This window comes from Periophthalmus magnuspinnatus, chromosome 16 (genome assembly GCF_009829125.3).
Source record: "Periophthalmus magnuspinnatus isolate fPerMag1 chromosome 16, fPerMag1.2.pri, whole genome shotgun sequence".
Classification (NCBI taxonomy): Eukaryota; Metazoa; Chordata; class Actinopteri; order Gobiiformes; family Gobiidae; genus Periophthalmus; species Periophthalmus magnuspinnatus.
Genome location: NC_047141.1, coordinates 29,019,218 through 29,043,501, shown reverse-complemented (window position 1 = coordinate 29,043,501; position 24,284 = coordinate 29,019,218). Strand labels below are relative to the sequence as shown.

General features: G+C 44.4%; 2 protein-coding genes across 2 annotated transcripts; both read right to left on the bottom strand.

Annotated features, from left to right (window-relative positions):
• Nucleotides 1-3,178: 3,178 nt before the first annotated feature.
• LOC117384261 (zinc finger protein 236) lies at nt 3,179-8,221 on the bottom strand. Its single transcript, XM_055227591.1, has 3 exons — nt 8,177-8,221; nt 4,971-7,203; nt 3,179-3,749 (listed from the first exon to the last, which is right to left on the bottom strand). Exons 2-3 carry the CDS (start codon nt 7,179-7,181, stop codon nt 3,411-3,413), a joined length of 2,550 nt encoding a protein of 849 aa, XP_055083566.1. The 5' UTR covers nt 7,182-7,203; nt 8,177-8,221; the 3' UTR covers nt 3,179-3,410.
• Nucleotides 8,222-8,440: 219 nt separating this feature from the next.
• ntd5 (ntl-dependent gene 5) lies at nt 8,441-22,977 on the bottom strand. Its single transcript, XM_033981155.2, has 8 exons — nt 22,892-22,977; nt 21,755-21,889; nt 19,954-20,145; nt 10,663-10,798; nt 10,174-10,250; nt 9,731-9,913; nt 9,401-9,598; nt 8,441-9,047 (listed from the first exon to the last, which is right to left on the bottom strand). The coding sequence occupies exons 1-8, from the start codon at nt 22,956-22,958 to the stop codon at nt 8,965-8,967; spliced, it is 1,071 nt and encodes a 356-aa protein (XP_033837046.1). The 5' UTR covers nt 22,959-22,977; the 3' UTR covers nt 8,441-8,964.
• Between the last annotated feature and the right edge of the window lie 1,307 nt (nt 22,978-24,284).

Here is a 24,284-nt window from a genome sequence, read left to right as displayed (position 1 = left end):
GAGACATTACATCTGTATTACTCATTACAAAAGCAAATGTGCGTGTGTGTTTTGTTTTGTTTTTTCCTGCTCAACTTTGGACAGAGCGGACATCCAACAGTAAACAACCAAACAACATGGTGCCACACTGAGGGGCTGGTGATGTAATCCCGTTTTCTTCTGGTTGTGGTTCGGTCACCCCCCTCCAACCCGGGACTCCCTCACTGATTACCACCTGTTAGACTCCTTCTCGCTCTCTGGACACACACACACGCACCACACACACGCAAACACAAACGCACACACACACACAGTCAGGGGGGATTTAAGTGTGCTAACCCTTCTGTGTTAACTGGTAGTAAAGGATACACTCCCGTTAACCCTCTCGTATGCACGGCTCGGTGTAAGTTACATTTTTGGAAGAATTTGCAGTAGTAGTAGTAGTACAAGTAGTAATAGTAGTAGTAGTACTTTTCAAACTTAAACAAGAAAAATACGTGAAATGTGCATTAAACGTACTGGATACATGTATATTGACTTTATTGTGTTCATGAATTTACTTGAAATAAATACGTTAAATGGGGAAAAAAAATAATAGTACTTAAGGGATAATATTTCGAAGTAGCAAAATTGATACAAAAAAGTGAATATATTTGATTCTATGAAAGACCATGGGCTTGTTCACACTGAAATTAGATGAGAACAGGGATGTCAAACTCATTTTCACAGAGGGCTATATCAACAAAATGGTTCCTCTCAAAGGGCCAGATGTAACTTTAAGACAGTAAAAATGTAACTAAATATAACCAAATGGAATGTAAAATAAATGCAACTGCTTTTTAATGTTGTTAATTAACCGTTTCTATATTTACTACTTATTCAAGTTACAAATATTGCATATGGATTTGCATAGATATGAAAAAATATCAGTTTATCAGGAAATACACAGTTGCACAGCCATTTTAAGACAGTCATACCTTTTAATTTACCTTGTCGCGGGCCACATAAAATGACATGGCGGGCCACATTTGACCCACGGGCCTTGAGTTTGACACATGTGGACTAGAGTTCAAAAACAGGACCAAACCAAATCTACATCAACGTCCTCACACGTAACGCATGTTCAGTGACAAAATATTTACCTCGACATCATGAAAATATTTAAAACACGCACTACTGTAATGTAACTGTAACTGTAATGTACTTGCATTTCAATTGGGGTTTAATTTTGGGAAAATGTCAAAAAAAAAAAACCATTTAAAAATCCATATTGCAAAAAGCGTATGGCATCCATCAGTTTCCAGTGATTTATCTGGAAACATAAAAAAATGCTAGATAGGTTTAATGTAACACTGCTGAACATTCCAACATCTCCATGGAGACAAGCTGTAGACCCTGCTCTAGAAATGTTACATAATGCTGCTTTAAGTACTGTAATGAAGCTCATCTTTATGTTATGTCTCCAATTCCAGTCCACATAGCTGGGCAGATTATTTTACAGATAGCCTTTTTTCATTTGCTTACTTTCTTAAACTGTAGCTCACATCGCAAAACATTTACAGATGTCATTAAAAATAACAGCAAATCCCTTTCCCCACCGCAGATTTCTGGGTGATTTAGATCTAAGAGTCAAGGAGTTTGGATGTGTCTTCCTTGGTGAATTCTCTCTCCACCATTAGAGATGACAAGGCAATTGCTCTTGTGCAGCATTTTGAAGTGTAAGCCTGCCCTCACATGGCCAAAGACTGCAATGACAACCTTGAGAGGGTGAATCAAACTCATTATTTGGTTTGTTGACGTTTTGGTTCCAGTGCGCAGCGGTGTGTGACACAAAGGATTGCTATGCCAACAACGTCCCAAAACAGGCCATGTATCAAATGAATGAAACTCCCAATCCTCGCATACTTCATTACTTCTCCTGTGTCCTTGATTTTACTTGTACCACTTCAGTCACTTGGCCGTGCGCCCTGTGCCATGGTCTGTTGCCGGGCCTCTCCGCGTAAAGACGCACGCATTACGCACACATATTTTAGCACGTGTGCATCAGTCAATTCACTACTTTGAAGTTCTGTGCATCTAGAGACCTCCATAAACCAAAAGACATGCAGTTCACGTACATATGCCCTGCCTCCAGCTTGATTTCAAAGCCACAACTCCACTCCACTCCAGGCGCGTGGCGTTGTTAAATGAATATTCATCCACGACACTGCGCACGGGACCTTGTTGGCTCAGCAAGTCTGCAGATCACTAGTGTCAATTAGGCCAACAGGATCTACTTTGTGTCAATTTACACCCTTTGTTCTAGTCAGGAGTGAAGGCATGTAGAGCATGGACCCATAAGTATGTGTCAAAGACTCTACAACTCTGCAGCAAGAGGTCATAATTTAGCACGTGAGAGGAGAACTAATCACTCATGGTAATTGGAGGCACAGGAAGCTAATCAGTGCATCAGAAAGTCTAAGCATGGAAATGGTTCATGTGTTGTGAAATATGTAGTTTTATTTGAGGAAAAAAAAAATAGCAGTTTCTTTTTATTTAGCCAGTGACCCTTAGACCAACCACCTGGATTATTTTGCTATCTTGGAGTGTTTTGTTTTTGTTTTTTTTGTTTTTTTTTCTACCATCTTCTCTGTTTTTAAAATTAGCCATGCATCTTCAGTTACAAATTACCTTTCAGTGGTCTTGTTTTTAGACTGAACAATTAGAAAAAGAGCATCCAAAAACACAATTAATCCGCTTCCTGGAGACAGTCCAAAAGATCTCTTCTCTTGCATTAGGTGTATCAGGCACTTGCGTCATTTTTTTTTTTTTCTAATGAGTATTTTATATTCTTCTGTTATTCTGTAGACTTCACACCAATCTGGATCGAGAATAGACCAAAAAAGTTTTCTTACATTAAAGAAATTTAATTGAAATAAATTACATAAAATCCACATAAAGCAAAATCTAATATCCTTTTGATAATTTGTATCTTTTGGTCAAAGAACAAGGACAGTACAGAAAGTAACAGGCAACGATCCACAAAGGCCTATAAAATGAGAAAGAAAAGTGCAAATGACTCACAGTGTCTGACAGTTAGAGATACTTGTCTCTCATAGTGCAGTTCTTACAATAGGACTATTTTATATACAGCTCTGGCACTCAATAAACGTGTTTCTCTTTCTATTTTCTTTCTATATCTTTTATGCAGTAAATGCAAATGTAATAAATTCATAGGATTTATAAGTTAGACATTTTTCAACAGGGAAAATAACGTGTCCCTTTATAATTTAAACTAAACCACACGTGATTTGGAATCCAGCATTTGGCCCTGTCCAGTGGAATGGGGATATAACGTCATAATAAATAAAGTATAACATAAGTGAAAGTGCTCCCTTGGTGAATGTGTTGAAATCAGTTTGGATAAAGGGGAAGTGAACTCTCTCCGGTCTCTACGCCTCCGCCTCAGACTCTGAGTTGTCCATGTGCGACACAGAGGAGCTGTACCACTCCGCGCTCTCCTCCTCCTGTACTGCGGATGCGCCTTTTCCTCCTCCATTCTTCTTGTCGCTCAGCATCTCCATGGCGACCTGGTGGTACGGGTGCTTGCGCTTGGTGTGTCTGCGCAGCGTGTTCCGTTCGGCGAAGCGCGTGTGGCATAGCTGGCACTGGTACGGCTTCTCTCCGGTGTGGACCCGCTGGTGCCGTTGCAGCTCGCCCGCCTCCCGGAAACGCTTGGCACAGATGGGGCAGACGTAGTTCCTCTGGCCCGTGTGAATGTGCTTGTGCCTCTGTTAAGACATGTCAATAGAGTTTATTACACAACTACTGCTTTAGGCTTGTTCATGTAAGTACATAGCAAACACAGAGAAGCATCCCAATTGGCTCTTAATGATACGACCATAATGACTTTCAACTTCCCACACCAACGGCAGGAAATTAACAACGTGACTAATACAAATCATAAGAATATCCCACGAGTCGCCGCAGATAGCAGAAAAAGCCACGTTTTTTTTAGTTCATTTTGATTTCGATTTGATCACAGTTCATGTTCATTTGTCACTCAGAACGACAGCGGCTGACCAAAAGGAGAAGACGACGAGGAAAGTAAACAGCATTCTGTGTTTGAGCTGCACAGAGCTGCACTAAAGCTGCACTGTGTAACTTTTCTTGGCCATGCTTGTCTTCTTGGAGGTAGATTGTCATTGCTATGCCTGGAATGCCCCACGCTATGTCATTATCTTGATATGGTTTGCGGCTATGTTGACTAGTGTCCCTGTTAAATAAACAAAATAAATCTAATCTCCGCGCAGTCAAGTGAGGTGAGGTAACCAGGCGTAGTTACGGGTCACATCTGCGGAGAGACGAGTCCAGTGAAAAGAGTAAAAATGCATGTTATATTACGCACATTTAATAGGATAAATGACGTAGAGAAGTGAAAATACGCCGTACTGCCGAACCATTTCCTGCACGTGGTAGACCCTCCACTAGAAAAGTTACATAATGCACCTTTAAACAAAGCATTGAACTTAATAAATCAATCCTAACCCACATATTTTGTCATTTTGCCTTCCTTACATCACAAAATATCAAATAGTAAGTGCTAACTATTTACGATTAGGGTTGACAAAAGTATCAAGCATCGATACGAAAACCGGTTTTAAAACTAGATACTCGATTGAACAAGTATCGATACTACAAAAGTCCCATTCACAGGACACAAGTGAACCTTTCCTGAATAGCTTTATAAAGATCTTAAGCTGTAGCAGAACAAGTATAACCACATCGACGAGTTTACGCCCATGGGTCACAATGGAACCTACTGGATGAATGAGGGATCACACAGATGTACGGCCTTGAAAGTACGATTTAATATTGAAAATTACGTTCTACTGTGTAACGAAAGAGTGGTTTTTATTATCATCGTAGTTCCGTACTGAAGAAATCGTGTTTTTAGCGTCACGACAACACTATTTGCACATGTATCTCGTGTGTAATTATTCATTTCTGACCTGTAGATGGCTGGAGCGCTTGAATGCTTTACCACACTGCGGGCACACGTGGGGCTTCTTCTGCGAGTGTGTGATGGCGTGCCGCTCCAGGTCCGACATGTAAAAGAAAACCCTCGGGCACAGCTGGCAGTACAGCACCCTGCGAGCGCCCTGCCCATCGGGGGTCCAGTCCGGAGACAGGGGGTCTGCCGCCTCGTCCGGCGGTTCCAGTTTAGCGCCACACATGAGCGAAGGGGAAGGCGGCGCGGCGCAGTTGTAGTAAAGGTGGTCGTTGAGTTCGAATTTGTGGTCGACGAGATCGGGTTTGGTGTCCGAGGAGGAGGGGGATCGGTCTACTGCGTCGTTGCCGTGTTGAGAGGAGGAATCTAAGTTTAAAGCGGGAGGTTGTGAGGGGGCAGAACCGGCAGTTGATGGCTTGTCTTCAGTATCTTCGGAAAATATGGCTTGATTTCCAGATGGCGTGGATTCGGAAGAGCTTATTGGATTATGAGAAAGCGTCGCAGTGGAAGCGTTCTGGTCCGTTTGTAAACTGGACTCGTGAACAGACAGAGAGCTGAGGACAGTGTTGCCTGAGAGAATGATGGGTGGGTTACTTGCGCTTAATCTAATCACGGGGTGGGATACGGCGGCGCCCATTTGACCCAGAGGCGCTGCCGTCGTGGTCGTGATCTGCGATATCTGACCCGTGGCGGGGTCTAGAACGGCGATGGGCGCGGAGGTAGCGGCGGCCTCACCAGAAGAGGGCGCGACGGGGGAGAGGAGCAGCAGCATCGGGGTGGAGGATGGAGCCTGCGAGAAAGGCAAGGACAGGCTTATCGGGGTTTGGACAGAGGATGAAGCGGAGGCGAGGAAGACGATGGGTGTGTTGTTTGAGGAACTCGTGAGGATTTGGATTGGTTGATTAAGTAGCGATAGCGCGGATGCGGGCTGAGATAAAATCGCTTCCTGGTTGGACTGAGTTTCTGTTGGATTTTCGACGGGGTTGTCGTCCAGTTGAGGTGTGAGCGTGGGAGGAGGACTTTCTACCACGGATTTATCAAAAGACGAATCTACCTGTTGATTTTCTACGCTTTGGCTAAGAGTTTTACCTTCCTCCGTTGATAAAACATCATTTACACATTTCATTTTTTCCAACTTGGAAATATCAACTTGTGGCAGTTTGTGTCCGTCCGGGCTTAGCGTGTACGGGATGCCTTGATCGTCTATCAAAAGCACGTCTTCTGCGTTACAGTCTATAGAAGGATCGAACAGAGATGAGGACAGTTGTAAATTACTCGTACAAAACACCTCCAAGTCACTGTCATCTTCTACAATGTCTCTATCCCCTTCCCCTTCATACTCATCTACCTCCATAATAAGTGAACTCTCGCCCCAGTCCTCCAATAATCGCCCATATCGCCTCTCGCGTTTTTTCGGCATACTTAAGTCCAGCGGTTCGGTCTGCTCCTCTATTTCCATATCGTTTATCCTTAAGCCGTTCAGTTGCATCCTTTCCCAAAACACAGGAATGCTTTTCTCTAGATCTTCCTCTGGCTCCTGTTTAATCTTACACTGGGTTAGTATTTTAACTGTATCATCATCAGAGATAAGAAGGGTCTCGAAAGCATCACTATTATTTTTATCCTTACACAGATCTTTCTCTTTGTAAATTACTTTTTCGCCCGTATCTCTGCTTTTCAAAGGTTCTTCTTCAGTCGTTTGAGTGTCCGTCTTGATTTTAGGCTCACTTTTAACACTGGTTTGACTCTTGGTTGTGTTTTGATCTCCAGCTGGGACCACCGCAGGCTTTTTCAAACAGGAGAGGGTCAAGTCTTTGGTGAGGCTGAGGGCGGAGGCTGTGATTGGCCTTTTGCACTGTGGGGGAGCGACTATCCGGATTCTGATTGGCTCCCTGCGCAGAATAGGCACTCCGGTCTTGACTGTAATTGGTTCCCTGAATCCACCACTCTTACTCGTCTCGTGGGACGCTGGCTTTGAAGTCCCGCCTCCCTCTGGCTTTTTTCCATTGATTGACAGTGAGTCCTGCCTGATGGTCAGTGCTATTTGTACAGGGCATGGCTGGACGTTACCTGGCACAGTGCTGGAGGAGGTCTCTTCTCCCTCTGGCTCTAAACAAACCTCGGAAAGTGGCCCTGATATCTGTGTGCACTGGCTGCCATTTTGAACATTTAGGCTCCCACTGGTCAGGACTGTAGCCAACTGAGAATCCATTTTGGGGCATACCTCTTTAATTCTGGAAAGATAAACAAGACAGAGTTACTATACAATTCAAAGAAACAATGATATAACAAATAAACTGGGATATAATTGTGAAAATCTATGAAAAAACAGGGGTGTGGGGTCGTGATGTTAGACAGGAGGAGTTTGAGTGGGGTCATGATTGAGGTCAAGTTTACTAGGCTTGATCAATAGAGCATCAGGAAACAAAATGATCAAAACTTGTGATAAATTAGAAATGATGAGATTTAGAGCACAAAGAGGAGATTGCACGGCGCGCTGCACACACTCCCTACACCTATGTCACATTATGATCACAGAAAATAGCCTATATTTAATCTGGCATCAGTATTTGTGCGTATTTTACAGGTTCATATGGCTGCTCACCAGCGACACTATCGGTGCGCATTTCTGTCAGACTTTGGGCAATGTGCACGCTACACTCTGTCCAATACATCCATGCGCTACTCTTCTTTTACTATCATTCACCAAATATGCCTCAGTAATAGCCTGATCTGAGGGTAAATCGGAAAAGTGGCCTTGTGTCGATGGAGGACGCCATTATGCAAAGTCCACGGTCCGAAACAGCGCTGGTCAGATGAAGCGTGCGCGTTGACAGCAGCAGGAGAAACAGCAGCAGAAGAAGCAGAAGCAGCAGAAGCAGCAGCGGCTCTCGGACCTGGGACGCTTCCCCCCCCTCCCCGGGTTCTAGCGTTGAAGGAGACACCCGCAGACCGCTGTGTTCCGGAGCGATTCGACCCTCCGCTTCGGCTCCTCGGCGTCCTCGGACCTCCAGCCAGCCATTTTAGAGCCGTGGGTCCGAGACAACCGGAGCGCGAGCCGGCTGCGCGAGGACAAACTTTCCCCCGCGCGCGCTGTCATCTACCGCAGCAGCCAGACGCGGCGTGAGATGCGTGATCCATACATTTAAAACTGTCATTTAAAAACTCTACTCCACCCATGAGCCTGCTGCATAGGGACTGGCTTACCCGAGCAGTGGAGATTTCCGGAGGACCAAATATGACTGTGCGGTGTAAAGGGTGATGCTGCGCTTGTTGGAGGAGGGAGGGGTCAAGGGGAGTTGCTATGGTGTCGCAGCCTACCGGGTCCGAGCATTAGCCCTGTTCAGCCTATGAGTACGCTTGAACCCGCAGCCTGCAGACGGAGACATGGAACCAACGCAATGTGCAACCAGCATCCAGGAAAAAGCATCACAAAACACCTCAGACACAAACACACACACACATCATTTTCCATATATGTTTATTTTAAATACTCACTGTCAAAAACTTACAAGCCACTTTTTTTTTTTTAGACTTGATGCGTCAGAGTAAATGTCAAATGCGCCCTGTGCCAGTAAAATGCACGTCTACATCGGAAGCTACTGCATGTTCTGGACGTTTAAAGTGGAAATTGCACATGTTTTCATTTAAGGATGATATGAAAATAAGAGAGAGAGTCAGTGATTAAAGAGCAGAGGTACATTACAGTGTATTTTGGACCATTGGCAGTAAAAATGTCACTATAAAAAAGAAAGTTTATTTGTTGTGGAGGAGGATTCGGGTCAGAAAGCATGACAGGGGATCAGTTGTTATGTGTTTGAGGAGAGTAATAGGAAGTTAAGTTGCGTTCCAAAAGAAGTATGCAAGAGAAAAACAAAAAAATGGGACAGTGGACATGGCAGTCAAATACCCCTGTTATAGTAGAGGGTACAGTGGAATAGAATAGTTGCTGTGTTTCTTATTGTGACACTCTGTTTTCAGGTGGGTCAAGGTCATCAGCCCATCTCCTCCGAATCACAGGCCTCGATCTCAGACACCAGGCGATGAGGGAAGAGTTTGTACTGCAGCCATGTGGGCTCTGCAACAGAAAGGGCCATGTGAGCGATGCATTTCACACACACTGATATATTGGACAGTATCTCACAATTGTATTCATTAAAACAGTGGTTCCCAGCCTTTTTTTTTATCTGTAGCTCCCACGATATAATGCACCAGTGTTTCTTTAGTCATTATAAAACAGTTTACTTGCATCTTTCCAATAATAACTCTTATATTTTTGTGTTTTCTTATGATATTCTTGCCCAAATTATCTCACACAAACATGATTAATGATGCACTACAAAGAACATTTTAGATTCAAATATTAAACCTGATTCTGAGCTCATTCCCTGTCCCTCTGGTTGGGAAACTCTACACTCAAACTCATCTTACCCAGGTAGCAGGCTGGCGGCTGCAGGTGTCCATCGAAACAGGTCTGTGCTGCGGTGAAGCTGCACATTTTATTTGGATGTTTGCAGAAGAAAGTTACGTTTTCCCCATGAGGAACCATGGCGTCAGTGACATCAAAGGGCCAGCGCTTCACTCCCCCAATCACCACACGACTGCGTTCAGCAGGAATGAGACAGCGAGCTGAAGGAAAGAGCAAAGGAAAGACTGTTATAAGTCCACACTCTGGGACGTCTGTGTCTGGTTTGTGCTGTAATCTTCTGAACACATGAATATTGAATGTGGCTCTTAGTGAAACTGTTGCACAGGCCTTACTTCTGCAGTGGGGGGGTGCTTCACTCCAGCTGCCATTTGGGAGGCACGTCACCTTCTGAGGCCCGTCCAACAGGAAGTTCTTCTTACACAGAAAGTGAACGTCAAATCCCACTTCGTACTCCGTCTTCTGCACAGCCACCACATACCCGTGCTGCACATCCTGAGGAGGCTGACAGTACACCTCTGGAGAGGAGAGACATACTCAAATACACTGTACACAGTCTAACCACACTGTGCTGTACACTGTTTTAGCCACAAGATGGCACTGTAAGGCAACACATCACCAGGCCATAAAGTGCACGTTTATAAAGGCCACATTGTGCTACTGTGGAGTTATAGTCTCTAATAAACTTCGTGACTACAGTTGAAGTCATATATGAACATAAGGATATACTTTCTCATACAGGCCTGGAGACAGTACACACATTATTAGAAACACTTACTTTTACAGATGGGATGTGGATACTGCCAGGTTTGGTTTTCCTGACAGAAGTTCTCACTGCTGCCCACTAAATCCGCTCTGCAGAAAGAGACAGGAGAATGATGGACACAGATGGCAAAGTGACACTTGAGTCAATTCCAGTTTCTGATAAATCGACATTATAAAAAAAAAAAATAGGTGCAAATTATATCTTTTCATTGCCTTTCTTTTTCCAGCCTGCACACTGCTCTGGCTGACACATCCACTCGTCTTAGTGTGTGGATGACTCAGTGCTAAAGAGGACTCAATACAGGATTAGACTGTTATGACCCAGTTTGCTCAGTTGGGGGAGTGTTGGCTTCATGAAAGACCAAAATGCATTTCCTGTAATTTGTCACTCATCACTTTTCCAGTGTTTTGTGTTTTCCATTTTTTACACATCTTCTTCTGTCCTCACACTTCCTCTCATGATGGAGGATTTTCACAGAGCACAGTTTGGCTCGTATCTTACCCAGACCGGCAGCTGTAGTGGATGGAGGTCCCCACAGCAGCGTTTCCCTGGATACTAAATGTGCCAGTCACATCTTGAGGCAGTGGGCAGGTCAGGGTCTCTGTTAGCTCTGGTTCTGGCTCTGTGATCTGCAAGTCTAAAGGAAAAGCAAAGAGGAAGAGAGAGTTAAACGTGCAAAAAGATGAGTCAGACGCAAGTTAAAAAACGAAGCATGAGCTGGATTCAAAATTGTGATGTTATAATGTTGTTTTCCTCGTCACAAACAGACCTGGAGCTGTGTTTTTTTTGTTTCATTCGCACATGTTTAACACACAAATCCAGCAAATTTAGGCTGAGTTCTTCTCTCAAACAGAAAACACTCTGTTCCACCTTGTGATGTCATCATGTGGTGATACAGGAAGTAAAATAATTTGGATGATTTCAGCCCTGGAATTGAAAAAAACTCCCATCCATCCATTTTCTTCAGCTTATCCAAGGCCGGGTTGCGGGAACAGCAGTTTAAGCAGCGACTTCCAGACTTCCTTCACCCCAGACATGTCCTCCAGCTCCTCCAATGGGACCCCAAGGTGTTCCCAGGACAGTCCCCGGGGCCTCCTCCGCGTAGGACATGCCAAAATTGCCAATCGCTACTGAGCAAAAGGTAAAAAAATGTAGCTGTTAACTTGAAAACTACCACCTCATGACATCACGAGGTGGAACAGAGCATTTTGAGCTTTGGAGATGTACAGAATAATGATAAAATGTGACTCAAACATGTGTGAATGAAACAAAACACAACTCCAGGTGTGTTTTTGAGGAGGTAACAACATTATAACATGGCTTAAATCTCACAAAAGTCAATTTTACGTAATATAGGACCTTTAAAAATTCACATTTAAAAACAAAAACACTACCAAATTACTCAATTCAAAGTCCAATGTGAATCAACTGTGGACCTCTGCATTAAAAAGAACCTAACTAATCATTGAGCTTCAGAAATGACTCAATCTATTTCTGATTTGTGTAAAACAACGTAGCTTGAAATATTAATTAAATCAGTAAATGGCAGAAAAAATTACGAATGGGGCAAAAAGTGCAATTTTCGTACCAAACTGGTGAATAATTGTATTTGCAAAATTCAATTTCATTTATAAAGCACATTTAAAAGCAACTTCAGCTGCTTCACACTATTCTGATTTAGTCAGTGATGCTACTCACAGGATGACAGCTGTATCACTAAGTTTGTTCTGAAACACCTCTACACCAAACTGTTTAAATATGCATCCACATTGCTACCGTTTTTGCTCCAGTTACCTCCCTTCTCTACATAATCTAAACTGGCATTTGACCCAGTGCCTTGTTTAATGTAAATAAAAATATCCTCCTCCTTCTCAAATCCTAGTTGGAGAAGCAGGTGCAAAACTACTTCTCCAAACACTGCTGTCTTGTGTAATCCCTGGCAACTGTTCGTCTCCTGGACATTTGAGTGGCTCACGCTTTTGCAAATATAAATATGAAAGTGGTGCTTTGCTGCTGACCCCCGCACTGTTACTTTAGAAAGGCAGGGACAGCTCTCGCCTCGGGCCTGTCTTCTGTATCCAATGTTAGAATGTAAAGGGGCCTATGGGAGACGGGTAGTTTTGGAGAGGCTTTGGCTGTGGATAAGAGCCAGAAAACAGTGCCCTGATCTCGGCCACCCACACAGCAGCAGCACCCACAGAACAGGTATAGTTCTGCCTTCCAGCTATGGGAGCTTTTGAATGGCCTGTGGAGTTGTATAATAATCAAAAACCCATTCTAAATTGTGCTTTTGAGGTCTGTGCGATCATCAGATTTTATTTCCTACAGGGCACATTTCTAAACAAAAAATGTACTCCTTTAAAGCTGAACAATGTGACTTTTTATTTGGAGGTGCGTGGTCTGCTCGTCATGTCATGTTATTGTGTTTACAGTCATTTTTATGTCAATTAAAGGTGCTTTTATAGCTCAAAAACATGCATTCTCACTCACCACAGCTCTGACCTGTAACTAGGCCCAACTGCGTCAATTCCTCATCTCTATGGAGAAGATTAAAGCCATACTGTGGGACATTATAGGTGATGCAACGGTCTCTGGGTGCATCTTGTTTTCTACAGCACAGATGCATAAATAAAACTTTTTTTAATTTATTTATCTTTATTTATACAATGAGAGCACTCTGTTTTTCATGGGCGCCCTGTTTAAAATACAATACAAACTGGAAAAAAAAACAAAAAAACTATCCAAAACAAATGTGCTTTGACTTATTTAAAGCTGCACTGTGTAACTTTTCTGGAGGCAGATGCATGATCAGTTTGTCTGGACGTTTATTGAAGTACAGGAGTTTTTATAGCTCAAAAGTACTTGGAAAAACCTGCTTTTTCTGTGCGCAGGTCGCCTCGCTACAGATCTAACCTGTAACTTGGCCCGGTCTCGTCAGTTGCTCGTTTCCATGGAGAAGTTTAAAGCTATACAGTGGAATATTTAAGGCGAAACATCCATAGAGAAAAGCAAGAAAAGTTCTTATGCATTCTTACTCTCCACAGATCTAACCTGTAACTTGGCCCAACCGCGTCTCTTCCTTGTCTCTATGGAGAGCATTAAAGCCATAGTGTGAGACATTCCAGGTAATGCAATAAACCGTCTTTGGGATTTGCATTCAGACTTGCACACACCACATTAACACATTAAAACTGGAACTAAACATGGACTTGATCAGGACTAAACCAGGTCTGGTACAGTACAGGACTAGACCAAGTTTGTATCGGGACTAAAGTTGACTTGGATTAGCGTGAGCGCCCCCTGTAGTTTGGAGTCAGAAGTGCACAAGCAGATCAAACTGTGTAGAGTATAAATTTGTGTGTGTTTTGGTGGTAAAGTGTGTATTTGTAGTAGTAGTGAAATGATAGTAAAGGCAGCAGTGGCATAGTATTAGTTACAGGAGTACTATTGGCAGAAGTATGAGTATTCGTACAGTTACAATGGCATTCTCTTTGGAGGAATATTCCAGAAAATGGCATTAAGCATAAGAGTGTCTTGCCCAAGGACAGCTGGAATCAAACCACTGACCTTCAGGTTGCAGGGCGAACACTATAACCACTTTATATACTTTATAGTCTTAGTGGCAAAGACAGTAGTAGTTGTAGTTGTAGTTGCGGCAATACTCTTAAAGGGAGCAGCAATAACATAGTAGTATTAGTTGTAGGAGTAGGAGTACCACTGGCAGAAGTATTCGTAGTAGTAACTTTAAAGGCTGTACAGACATTGGTAGGTTAAATACGCTGAATGCACAAGTCAAATCTCTCTGAGGATCTCCAAGTCTGCATCCTTACACAATATGTTCTTTCCTTTTCCTCCAGGTAACGCAACCAGATTCAATCACAGAGACTATCACCCATCCGACAAACCAAACAACCAACCAACCGACAACCAACCCGGCAGCTCCCAACCGTGAGCCTGGAGCAGCGAGCGTGTCCTTGGCTGGCTTTTGTAGTGAGCGCCCTTATCACAGGCCTCAGATGGGAGCAGATGAGAGGAGGAGAAAGAGCCCGAAGCAGCAGGATCCAAAGACCGCGCTGCTGCTGTGATGCGCGCCCACTCACGGACACACAACGGTGACACCTTCAGAGCAACAGCCGCTAATGTATACCTCTGCTTGTGCCACTCTGACAGTGCTCCGCCGCCCACTGCAGCTCCATAGGCCTATAGGACTCCACTCACACAATGAAATCCACCCACCTCCTGCCTGTCTCGCAGTACAGCTCACATCCATCACTATTCGCTCTGTATTTTCTTTTTAATCGAGAAGAATCGAGAGGGGAGACCGGGGATTTTCTCAATTGTTTCCCTTTTGATGCTGTAGTCCTTGCAATAAGAGGATCTTGTTTTCCACAGCGCAGATGTATAAATAAAACCAATGCGCTTTGACGTCTGTAAAGCTGCACTGTGGAACTTTTCTGGAGGCAGGTTTTGCTGGAGAGTTTTTATAGCTCTAAAATACTTGGAAAAACCTGCATTCTTACTGTGCACAGGTCGCCTCTTTACAGATTTAACCTCTAACTTGGCCCAGTATTTGTTGCTTGTTTCCATGGAGAAGTTTAATGCCATACCGTGGAATATTTAAGGCAAAACATGCATAGACAAGCAAGAAAAGCGAGTGCACCATTGTGAATTCATCAGGAAAAAGACCCAAAATCTTGTTTTTTTACAAATAAAATGGTGATGCAAAGTAAGAAACATGGAGAGTTTATTTCTTACTTTGTGCATCTGTCCTAGACCATGTTTTCTGATACTTTAATGTAAAATTTTCCCTATACAGCCCAGTTTATCACAGTCCTTTTATTTTTAACCAAGAGGAATCATGAGGGGGACTGGAACCCCACCGGCTCGAAAAAGTGTGTGTACTTTTGCTCTCAGTGTGTGAGAAAAAAAACAAAAACAAGACCTTGTTTTATAAATACTGACAGACTCAGACCGAGAGCAGAGGTGGGAAGAATACTTTGAAAATGTACTTCGTTACAGGATACTGAATACTGTAACGCTGAGTTGCATTTATGTTATAGTGTAAAAACGCAACATAGGGGTAAAAAAACAGCTTTATATTTGCATTTATTTCACACAGAATAGCTGGGTTTTCTGTTTTTCCCACTAATTCTGTGCAGTTTAAGGCCTAAATAACATCAAATACCAACGGGTATTACTTCAATTTTTAGAAAAGTAACTGAATATAGTACAAACAAATGAAAAAGTAACTCAGGATTAGTATTCTGCATGTGTATTCTTGGTACATGTATTCAGTTATTTCTCAACACTGGCAGAGAACAGGTCGATGATCGACTTTGTCGTCGTGTCATCTGACCTCCGACCGCGTGTCTTGGACACTCGGGTGAAGAGAGGGGCTGAGCTGTCAACTGATCACCACCTGGTGGTGAGTTGGATCCGCTGGCGGAGGAGGAAGCCGGACAGACCTGGCAGGCCCAAGCGTATTGTGAGGGTCTGCTGGGAACGTCTGGCGGAGCCCTCTGTCAGGGGGGTCTTCAACTCCCACCTCCGGGAGAGCTTCTCCCTGATCCCGGGGGAGGTTGGAGACATGGACTCCGAGTGGGCCATGTTCTCCACCTCTATTGTTGATGCGGCTGCTCGTAGCTGTGGTCGTAAGGTCTGTGGTGCTTGTCGCGGCGGCAATCCCCGAACCCGGTGGTGGACACCGGAAGTAAGGGATGCCGTCAAGCTGAAGAAGGAGTCCTATCGAGCCTTGTTGGCTCGTGGGACTCCTGAGGCAGCTGATGAGTACCGGCAGGCCAAGCGTGCCGCGGCTCGGGCAGTCACAGAGGCAAAAACTCGGGGTTGGGAGGAGTTCGGGGAGGCCATGGAGGAGGACTATCGGACGGCCTCAAAGAGATTCTGGCAAACCGTCCGACGCCTCAGGAGGGGAAAGCAGTGCTTCACCAACACTGTTTACAGTGCGGGTGGAGAGCTGCTGACCTCGACTGGGGATGTTGTCGGGCGGTGGAAGGAATACTTTGAGGATCTCCTCAATCCCACTGTCACGTCTTCCGAGGAGGAAGCAGAAACTGGGGACCCAGGGGCGGACTCGTCCATCACCCTGGCTGAAGTCACTGAGGTGGTTGGCAAGCTCCTCGGTGGCAAGGCTCCGGGGGTGGATGAGATCCGTCCTGAGTACCTCAAGTCTCTGGATGTTGTGGGACTGTCTTGGCTGACACGTCTCTGCAACATCGCGTGGCGGTCGGGGACAGTACCTGTGGAATGGCAGACCGGGGTGGTGGTCCCTCTGTATAAGAAGGGGGACCGGAGGGTGTGTTCCAATTACAGGGGAATCACACTCCTCAGCCTTCCCGGTAAGGTCTATTCCAGGGTGCTGGAGAGGAGAATCCGACCGATAGTCGAACCTCGGATTCAGGAGGAGCAGTGTGGTTTTCGTCCTGGTCGTGGAACACTGGACCAGCTCTATACTCTCCATCGGGTCCTCGAGGGCTCATGGGAGTATGCCCAACCAGTCCACATGTGTTTTGTGGATCTGGAGAAGGCATTCGACCGTGTCCCTCGTGGTGTCCTTTGGGGGGTGCTCTGGGAGTATGGGGTCCGGGGCTCTTTGCTAAGGGCTGTCCGGTCCCTGTATGACCGGAGCAGGAGCTGTGTTCGCATTGCCGGCAGTAAGTCAGACCTGTTCCCAGTGCATGTTGGACTCCGCCAGGGCTGCCCTTTGTCACCGGTTCTGTTCATTATATTTATGGACAGAATTTCTAGGCGCAGCCAGGGGCCGGAGGGGGCCTGGTTTGGGAACCACAGGATTTCATCTCTGCTGTTTGCAGATGATGTTGTCCTGATGGCTTCTTCGAGCCAGGACCTGCAGCAGGCACTGGGGCGGTTTGCAGCCGAGTGTGAAGCGGCTGGGATGAGAATCAGCTCCTCCAAATCCGAGGCCATGGTTCTCGACCGGAAAAAGGTGGTTTGCTCTCTCCGGGTGGGTGGTGAGTCTCTGCCCCAAGTGGAGGAGTTCAAGTATCTCGGGGTCTTGTTCACGAGTGAGGGAAGGATGGAGCGTGAGATTGACAGGCGGATCGGTGCAGCGTCTGCAGTGATGCGGTCGCTGTATCGGTCCGTTGTGGTAAAGAAGGAGCTGAGCCGGAAGGCGAAGCTCTCGATTTACCGGTCAATCTACGTTCCTACCCTCACCTATGGTCATGAGCTTTGGGTAATGACCGAAAGGACAAGATCGCGGATACAAGCGGCTGAAATGGGCTTCCTCCGCAGAGTGGCCGGGCGCACCCTTAGGGATAGGGTGAGGAGCTCGGTCACACGGGAGGAGCTCGGAGTAGAGCCGCTGCTCCTACACGTTGAGAGGAACCAGCTGAGGTGGCTCGGGCATCTGCTCAGGATGCCTCCTGGACGCCTCCCTAGGGAGGTGTTCTGGGCATGTCCCACCGGGAGGAGGCCCCGGGGAAGACCCAGGACACGCTGGAGGGACTATGTCTCTCGGCTGGCCTGGGAACGCCTTGGGGTCCCACCGGAGGAGCTGGAGGACGTGTCCGGGGTGAGGGAAGTCTGGGAGTCCCTGCTTAGACTGCTGCCCCCGCGACCCGGCCCCGGATAAGCGGAAGAAAATGGATGGATGGATGGCAGAGAACAGCAAAGATCTGTACTCAAAAGTAAAAGTACTGATACTTCAAGTGACATTTCTCAGTGAAAAGTTGGGAGTTAAAGTATTACATAAACATACGGCTGAGCTACTGCGTGAGCGTTTAAATATTACATCTTATTTGTGATTTTGAGATAATGTCAATCAAATGCACAAAAGCCTAAATAATGCACAGTGTCTGGTATAAAAACATCATATTTGAAGGTATATTGGCTGAGGTTATATTGTTAACATAAAGCAAAAACATTTTAACTTCAGAAAAACACTCAAGTACAAGCACGGCGTCTGAAAAGTACAAAAAGTAAATGCAAAACGTGACGCCCCACCTCAGGCCGTGAGGAGGGCGCCATTGTGGAGACCTGTGTCTATTGTAACTATTGTGAGTGGTAATGTTTAACAGCAGGAGGCCTCAGTGAGTCTTGTGTCAGCAGCTCAGGAAAAAGTCTATGTTTAGTTTGAATGATGCCGGTTTTTCAGTTCAATGTCATAATAACTGCGTGTACTTTTATAAGGTGTTTCTAATAGAGTTTAATCGACCATTATGGGCTGAAAAAGACGTGATTCATTGTTGCTGTTGCTGCACGACCTGACTGAAGCGAGACCGAGCATCTGTGGTGAGCAAATGGATGAGCGGACGGTGTGACATCTAAAGGTACACTGTGTAACTTTTCCAGTGGAAGGTCTGCCTGCTGCTACCTGCTCGTCCCAGCTCGTCTTTTACTGCTTTGCCAAGAATTCTCCAGAGTATATATAACATTAAGCGTATCTATCTCCACCCCAGTGCATGGATGAAGAGCTGTGGGGATGTTATTGCCTTATGAAGAATGTTCCAGAGTATGGCATTAAGCATATCTAAGTGTCTCTAAAAGCAGTGATTTTCCTCTGTGTACCCGGACTCCATGTTCTTACTATTTCACTGAAACAAGCTAAAATTATATTGTCTAGAATCTTTTGCCAATTTATGCGTTTTTATCACCATTTTTACTATTTCCCCAGTTGCTATGACAACAAGACGAGTGTCCCGGCACTGCAGTTTCTCATCCAGCGCTCTGGAGTTTCACTGTGAAAATTATTCATTTCCTTGTGGCACAATCACTGGGCGACATGGACCGAGTCTGAGTCAGATCTGCACAGGACAGTTATTAACGGAATGGACAAAATCACATTTTTAAAAAGTTGATTTAACCGTGTCCTGGGGTGTAATGATTGTACAGACTGAAGACCTATGTATTATTAAAAAACAGGCCTGAAGTTATTTAAAATGACTTTCGATTGTGATGACGCTCCGTAGATTAAAAGACAAATAAAAAAATACAATTTAATTCAATGGTCAATATTGCACTATTCTCTATTGATCTGTGTTATAATGTTGTTGTTGTTTCATTCACACACGTTTAACACACAACCCTGCATATTTAGTTCTTCTCTTAAACAGAAAACACTCCGTTCCACCTTGTGATGTCATCATGTGGTGATACAGGAAATGCTCCGCTGTGTTTTTAAACTTCATACATGTCATTTTGGACGATTTCAGCCCTGGAATTGCCAATCTCTACTGAACTAAAGGTAAAAAGCAGCTGTTCACTTGAAAACTACCACTTCATGACATCACAAAGTGGAACAGAGCATTGGAGATGTAGATAAACGAATAATAAAGTGTCACTCAAACATGTGTGAATGAAACAAAACACAACTCCAGGACTGTTTTTGAGATAACAACATTATAACGTGACTTAACGCTCACAGGAGTCCATTTTGTGTAATTATAGGATCTGTAAATGGTCTGTTTTGCCATAAGTCATACCATTTAAAGTTCCACTATGTAACTTTTTTGATAAAGGGTCCATCAGCCACTTGTCTCCATGGAGATGTTATTGCTTTATCTCCATGGAGAGAAGCAGGTGATGTCAAGTCTGCTCACAATAAGAATGTTTTGGAAGATATTTAAGAATACAACACCTAAAACTGAATAAATGTAAGATAAATATGTTTAATGCCAGACTGTGGAACATTCGAGATGATGCAATAACATGTCCGTGGAGATGAGGTTGTGAAAGCATCAGCAAAATCACACAGTGGAACGTTGTAATTTTAAAAATAGGTGTTATATTTTGTGCGTTAACCAGCGTTCGTACCTGTGCAAGTGGGCTCGTCCCCGCTCCACTGTCTGTCACCTTGGCAACGGCGAATAATGGCATCCAAGCCGCTGGACAGAGTGTAGCCGGGTTTGCAGCGCGCCTCGAGCAGAGCGGAGAAGGAGTGAGTGGGAGACAGCAAACGCACCTCCATGTTCTCTGCCACAGGGAGAGGCCAAGGACACGTCCGGCCTGTAGTAAACGCACAAACGCACAACAGTGACCGAGGAGCAGGGAGAATGTTCTGTGTCTCATTGTGTCTCTTAAAGTCTCTCAGTGTCTCTCAGTGTAAAAGACTGAGTTTAAGATGCTGTGGAATGTGCTTGTTTAGTGTCAGACGGCAGGTCCAAGGATGATACGACCAAAAACAAAACAAAAAAATGTGTTTCTCGAGCCAACATTATGATTTAAATGTTATCGTAATTCAAGCTGTTTGTATCTTTGTGCAGAAATAACTAAAATCATCTTCACTCTGATTGGTCAAATCCACCTGTCACTCACTCGGAGCACAACAGCCTGGCCAATAGGAGAAGAGGGTAGGGGAAAGTGCATTAAAGCTGCTTTAAACTAAATCACTACAACAGCAGATTGTCACAGGGATCAGCTTCTGATTAGATTTGTTTGCAGAATATCACTGAGCCCCAGCAGCGCCCATGTCATTCTTAACTGTTTTTGAAAGTAAGCTTCAGATAGACAGAGACACATTGCATTGTATTTATTTCTTTATTTAAATGCAGAGGTTACTTCCTGGCGTAGTTTTGTGTAGCGTCATACTGGATATAACTGCAGGGCTACTCTTACCTGAAAGTTTTGTTCATCTTTCCACCGTTTTAGTCTTAAGTATTTGAACATTTGTGTCTCTTGCACATTACTGTTTAAAAACACTAAATCAGTGGTGTCCAGACTATTTTCACCGGGGGCCACATACTGAAACATATTTGAAGCTGAGGGCCACAGACCAGACTCGACACAGGGAGTCAAACGGTGCATTTAACACAGGTTGGACAGAGATATTTTACCTTTAATAAGACCTGGAAGATTATTTTTAGGTCTGTGTCACAATGCAATGTGATGTTTTTCAGGTTATACAGGTAGAATGTTTTCAGTTTGTAGTAAAAAAAATACTTCCTGATCAATTGGGCCAGTTTAGGAGGTAACAAAAATTGGTCTGAGGGCTGCATTTGGCCCTTGGGCCGTAGTTTGTACAGCCCTGCAGTACATGATAAATCAGTTACGTCAGGACTTGCTTCTCTTATTTGAGCAGTAGTTTCTCCAAATACTTTCATTCGTAATTTAGTCAGTTCTTGGACCGCTGCTTTGTACTTCTACTATTATTTTGAAGTAATAATACTCAAATTATTGCGTAAAATACTTGGTTTCTCTACACACCTCTGATTATATGTTGATAGAATTGTACTTAGACCGAGTAATTACAGAAATATCGACAAACCAGGTCAAAACATCTGTGTTTTGATCATTAAAAGACAAATTATTCCATAGATTTTTGCCATGCTCTTAAGCTCAATTTGAAACTATAGGGTCTTTAAAATGTTGTGATGTTGTGAACCCAAAATAACAGAGCGCTAATGAGGCTGTAGCAATAGCCCCAGTCTCTGTGAACGACCCTTTTCACACAATAATAAAATGTTATAACGAGCTTTGGCAGAGCTCTTGAACACGCGGCGCATTTGGGAGCTTGTATTTCCCTGGTGAAGGCCCACACAGATGTATGTTGGCACAGCTGTGAGCACAAACACAAACAGTTTAATGAGGCCTGAGACAACACTCCCACAGACAGTACCTGGAGCCACACAGCTGAGCCCACACTGGCCATCGCACAGACACTGGCGCTTACTGCCACAGTCCTGGTCCAGCGTGCAGGGTCGGGGGCAGTTCCTCCTCCTCTCCTGCCCCAACAGCCTCTCCGGACACGAGTCTGCGCAGATACCACACACATACAGTCAGGGGAGCGCAGATGACCCCCTGCTAAAGCTATAAAACAACAATGACATTTAGTGCCCCCATTCTGTTTTGTTTCTCCTCTTTGGGGCAGTCAGGTCAGTGTGGGTGGTCAAACATCTCAGGAGGTTAAAGGGCATTTGGAAAGAGATAAGTTTCCTGAATGTTGCCTATTCTTTGTGTAGTCTGAAGGTTTTCCATATGCGCTCCATCACACACACATACCACATGCATTTTATACTGCACCGACACACCCTCAATGTCCAGAACATTTGTGAGGAGGGAGTCCAAGGGGGACCGGGCTCCATCCTTCATTTCTCAGAATGAAAACATGTGTGTTACAGTTCAGTACATGTGACCTGCTCCACACGCATGCAGCAGCACAGAGCCTAGGACGTCCCGTACACACCTGGTCATGTGACCATCTGCTCTGCGCTGGAGGCCAGCTGTGTACTGACTGTGTTAATTGAAGAGAATGTCGAGGCAAAGGTCAGCGCTCATTAGTCCAGAGGCAGTGACACACTGGGACATGCTTTAATACACACACAGGTGCGGTAGACTCACCTGCACTCTCTATGTAATAATAATAATAATAATAATAATTCAGTGGATTTATAAAGCACGTTTCAAGACACATAAAGCGTTTAAGAGAGTATTATTCACTCTACACTCAGTGGTGTAGCTACAGCTGCCCCGAGGTAGACTGACAGAAGCGAGGCTGCCAATCTGCACCATCAGCCCCTGCGACCACCACCAACACTTATGCACACACCTCTTTTATACTAGGATTGGTGAATTTATACAAGATGGGTGAAGTTTCTTGCCTAAGCACACAACAACAGAACTTGGTTGAATGAGTCCTCTGAGGGAAGCACTGCTCTAACCGCTGAGCCTCTGTCGCATCCTCACCTGTCCTCTGTGTATATCCAGGTGTAAAAGACTCACCTGCAGAGCGTGTGTCCAGGTGTAATGCACTTACCTACAGTCTGCAGAGACACGCTCCCCACAAGAGCCCACAGGGACAGCAGCAGCAGGACACTCTCCATCCTCACAGTCAGTCAGTCTGAAGGAGGAACAGCCCAGGCAGTACTTTTAAGGGTGCTGAGCTGTGGGGGAGTGGAGGAGTGGGCTGGGGGTAAGGGGTGGGAGTGAGGGGTGGGAGAGTGCTGGCCAGGAGCACACATCTGGTTCATGTTGAAAAGCAATGAATTAGAAAAAAAAATCTCGCAATAAGACGACCTTTCACCCAATTTATCCCGAGTCTGATAAACGAGCTGATGTGGCCCGTGTTCCTGTGGACGACACATAAACAAAACAGACACAAACAGCCAAATAAACAGCCCTGTCCCTGATGACGTCCCTGCATTAAATCTAAATTCCACAATAAGCATCACAGCAGAAACGTGTTTTTTTCCAGTTTAAGTGTAATCTTAGTTATGACCACGTTACAGTAAATACAGACGATTTTTAATGTCAGGGGAAATATTGTGGCTGAAGACTCATGGGAACAAACCTTGTGCTTTTGTTGTGTAGGAAGCAAACAGATTTGGTCTATGAAGGAATGAACACAATGTGGGCAAACACAGTGCTATTAAGATAAGTCGTCCGGTAACCGTTTACTTCATTTGGGCTAAAAAAAAAAAACTTTCTGAGAAGTTAGAAGCATTTTGCAAATAAACAGTAGAAAGAATACTGGAAATGTGTTGTCCTACTTAAGTAAAAGTACAGTTACATGGCTTAAATGTACTCAGTTATATGTAGAAGTACTGCTGCTAAAACTCTACCGAAGTAAAAGTAAAAAGTATACATGCAAATCTGCTTAAAGTACTAGTTAGTCACTTTTTAAGGCAATTAAAATAAATATAACACACTATTCCAGGTCTAATCAAGCCTAAACCAGGTCTATAAGTGGATGACGCCATTTCCACTGTAGTTTTAAACACAGGAAGATAAAAAAGTGGATAAAATGAACTTGACAAACGCACGTACCGCAGTTTAAGGAACACTGGCATGGATCATTACTTTACACAAAACTTGACTAATTGATTCTGTGCACGACAACGCCTGGCAACCTCCCTGTTAGCGTCACTACTTCCTGTCCAGTTGTATCTTTAAGAGGTCTGTGCAGAGTCACGCTACATATTTACCATGAGGCAGTGACAGGGAGCTGTGGGGGGATGTCACTGACCAACATGTTAAAAACCCCACAAGTAAAATGAAAACTTCACCGGAAGACGCTTATGTGTTTAGAAAGAGGCACATTAAGCTTAATTTTGAGGCAAAATGTAAAAAAAAAATTGAAGTATTCTACCAATAAAAAATAAATGGGTAGTCTTTATTTTAATTAATTTGAATTTTAATAGCTTGTTTAT